We start from the raw sequence: 2,946 nt of genomic DNA, 5'->3' as shown, positions 1-2,946 counted from the left end.
AGGTCCTCCATAGCCCCAGGTCCAGCGAGGTACCAAAGGCGGCTCCGCCCCAGCCGCGCTTTCCTCAACTACTGGCTGAGGAGGCGGGCTGTAGCCAGGGCGACGGCCGCGCCACGCCCACCCGTGGCCCCGCCCCCATCGCTGATTGGCAGAGACGGGCTCGGGGTGGAGCGTTCCCCCGGATTGGCCGGGGGCGGGGAGGGGGTGGGGCCCGCGGGCAATTCGGGGCGCTCACCATTAAAGCGCACGGCTCGCACGGCCCCTTGGCCGCAGTCCAGCGTCTTCAGCCGCTTCCGAGGCAGCTCCGGGGCCCGCGGCTTCGGCTGAGGGAAAGCCATCGTGCCAGGCCCCCTCTGTCCGCGCCAACGTGGGAACCGATCACTCGGCCCCGGGGGAGGCGGCGGCCCGGCGCCGCTCAGCCGCCACGCTCGGTGTAACGTTATTACCGTTCCCCCAGGACACTTCCGGTTTCCAACATCCGGGCTCGCCACCTCAGTCACAATTCGGGGAATACCGAAGTCCGATTTCAGGCTCGCTCTCGGTTCCCATTTTCTATCCTCCAGGATCATTCTACGCCTCTTGTCATTTTTCGTCCACTGGCTACGGCGTCATCCTGGCACTGGCCATAGGGAACGAAAACGTGAGGGCGTCGGGTGCTACTTTAAAAGCTGTCCCCCTCCCGCGCCGGAAGCTGCCACTCTCCCAGCGGAAGAGGCGTGACCAGGTCGCAGTCTGGCTATGTCCACCAACAATATGTCCGACCCACGGAGGCCCAACAAAGTGCTCAGGTGAGGACCCCGGTGTCATGGCGACGGGGCTCGCGGCCGTGGGCGTGGGTCAGGGCCGGGCGGAGCGTTTGTCCATCCAGGGGGCCGGGCTCTTCCACTGGTGACCTTTGAACCTGCCGCAGGTACAAGCCTCCGCCGAGCGAGAGTAACCCGGCCCTGGACGACCCGACGCCGGACTACATGAACCTGCTGGGCATGATCTTCAGCATGTGCGGCCTCATGCTTAAGGTGGGCGGCGCCTGGGCGTGGCTCCGCCCCGGAATGAGCGTGGGGGACCAGGTGGTGGGGCCTGGGATTGGCTGCGGGCGGGGCTGGCGTGGACCCGACGTGGAAAGTCCCACTTTTAGGAGAAGTGGGAATTGAGGCCGAGCTGGGTACTTGGTGACAGATTGTGCACGGATTGAGGTTTGCTTGTGTGGTGCCAAATATCTGGAATTGGGAACTGAATCCCGCAGGTCTCCACCTTCAGTTAGCCCCTCTGGGAAGCCTGCCGTACCGGGCAGAAACCTGTACTTGAGCCGGACGCCTGAGGCTCACGCCTGTAATCCTACTCAGAGGGCTGAGATCTGAGGATCGCGGTTCGAAGCCACCCCAGACAGGAAAGTCTGTGAGATTTACCTCTAGTAAACTACCAGGAGAGAGAGAGAGAAAAAAAAAGCCAAAAGTAGAGCTGTGGCTCAAGTGGTAAAGTGCCATGCCAGCCTTGAGCAAAAAAATCCCAGGGACAGTGCCCAGGCCTGAGTTCAAGCCCTAGGACTGTCACGCATGCATGCATGCACTCAGGTAACCATACACGCAGAGGACCCCCCCAAAAGGGATGAGACCTGAGGGAGTTCTTGGGTGAAGGGGAGCAAGGTTTGAGCTATACAAAGAAGGATCAGTGATCAGGAAGCGGCTGCTGGGGATGTGACTGGTGGCTTGCCTCTAACCTACTGGGCCTGTCCATCCATCTTTCCTTAGCTGAAGTGGTGCGCTTGGGTTGCCGTCTACTGCTCCTTCATCAGCTTTGCCAATTCCCGGAGCTCGGAGGACACCAAGCAGATGATGAGTAGCTTTATGTAAGGCTTGGCCAAAGAGGGAAGGGGTCCTGGTTAAAGGGTGGGGGAACCCAGGCCTGTCACCCAGGACTGACTGACGCCTCTTTCCTGTCCCAGGTTGTCTATCTCTGCTGTGGTGATGTCCTATTTACAGAACCCTCAGCCCATGACGCCCCCCTGGTGATGTCATCCTCAAGGGGTCACAGTGTGGACTCCCTTTATCCACCTTCCTGGCGTAGCCTTTGGCTGTCTCCACCTCTTGCCCTCAGCTGCTGCCTTAGGTATGCTCAGGGCCCCCAGCTGGATGGAGAGAACCTGATTTTTTTTTTCCCCTGGGGTTCCACTTCTGCTCCATTGTAGAGGGAAAAGCCTTAGGCTTACCATTTTTGTGTTCCCTGCCCTGACATGCTGTGGGGGAGACATTTAATATTTCAGAGTGTATTTGTTTTCTGTGGAAAGTGTTGATTAAATAAAGTTTTTCACTCTGGCCGTCCTGTTGTGGCCTCTCTTCTCCTCATTGGGATACTCCAGTTCCTCCACATAGGCGTGTGTGTGTGTGTGTGTGTGTGTGTGTGTGTGTGGTCCCAGGCTGAACCTTCTGGTGTTTACCTCCTTCTTTCATAAGATTTGAATCTGAAGTCGGGCACCAGGGACAGGACAGTGACTCTACCTTAGGGCAGCTAATAGCCTTTCCACCTAAGGAATTAGGGCATTTTTTGTGCCCCCAACTCCGTGTTATGCAGGTGCTCTACTACAGATCTCACCTCCATCCCTACAGTTCATTTGTTGGAGAATAATCTCTGCTAACTGCAGGTATCGATAGGAGGAGGGATGGCGTGTGCGACTCAGGATCCTACCTGGCTAGTCCGGCCCCCCACCTGTCTATAAGATCCTGGTGTGCTTCCTAACCAGGACGGGCTCTGGCCTCGGGCGACCGTTACCCAACGTCCCAGTCCCCAGGAGACAGAGCAGGACACTTCTCAGCCCCGGCTTCCAGCCACGCTGGGCGGCTCCAGGACCCATCCCTGACGCTGGCCGGGCGGGACGCCCAGGGTCCCCGTGTTCTGCTCGGTAGGAAGGACTCGTCCCTTGGAAAAGCTGACTAGGCTCCGCCGGAGACC

At 58.9% G+C, this 2,946-nt stretch overlaps 3 protein-coding genes across 3 annotated transcripts in view; 2 read left to right on the top strand and 1 right to left on the bottom strand.

Annotated features, from left to right (window-relative positions):
- The window catches only part of Wdr83 (WD repeat domain 83), an 8,429-nt gene extending 7,789 nt beyond the window's left edge, over positions 1-640 (bottom strand). Inside the window, exon 1 of the mRNA XM_013034239.1 lies at positions 236-640. Coding sequence (XP_012889693.1) covers positions 236-569 — 334 coding nt within the window. The 5' untranslated portion in view covers positions 570-640. The remainder of the gene's footprint in view (positions 1-235) is intronic.
- Wdr83os (WD repeat domain 83 opposite strand) lies at positions 636-2,315 on the top strand. The gene is made up of 4 exons (XM_013034242.1): positions 636-788; positions 911-1,016; positions 1,749-1,846; positions 1,943-2,315. The coding sequence occupies exons 1-4, from the start codon at positions 739-741 to the stop codon at positions 2,007-2,009; spliced, it is 321 nt and encodes a 106-aa protein (XP_012889696.1). The 5' UTR covers positions 636-738; the 3' UTR covers positions 2,010-2,315.
- A 247-nt stretch (positions 2,316-2,562) lies between these two features.
- Man2b1 (mannosidase, alpha, class 2B, member 1) overlaps positions 2,563-2,946 on the top strand; it is a 22,465-nt gene continuing 22,081 nt past the window's right edge. The window contains exon 1 of the mRNA XM_013034175.1: positions 2,563-2,568. Within this exon, the coding sequence (XP_012889629.1) occupies positions 2,563-2,568 (6 nt within the window). The remainder of the gene's footprint in view (positions 2,569-2,946) is intronic.

The sequence above is a fragment of the Dipodomys ordii genome, unplaced genomic scaffold (assembly GCF_000151885.1).
Source record: "Dipodomys ordii isolate 6190 unplaced genomic scaffold, Dord_2.0 Scaffold184, whole genome shotgun sequence".
Classification (NCBI taxonomy): domain Eukaryota; kingdom Metazoa; phylum Chordata; class Mammalia; order Rodentia; family Heteromyidae; genus Dipodomys; species Dipodomys ordii.
This window is presented reverse-complemented; position numbering and strand designations above follow the sequence as displayed.

Coding starts and splice junctions, on each gene's coding strand:
- Wdr83os (XM_013034242.1), top strand. CDS start 739: ATGTCCACCAACAATATGTCCGACCCACGGAGGCCCAACAAAGTGCTC. Junction 789..910: donor AGGCCCAACAAAGTGCTCAG/GTGAGGACCCCG, acceptor AACCTGCCGCAG/GTACAAGCCTCCGCCGAGCG. Junction 1,847..1,942: donor CAGATGATGAGTAGCTTTAT/GTAAGGCTTGGC, acceptor TTCCTGTCCCAG/GTTGTCTATCTCTGCTGTGG.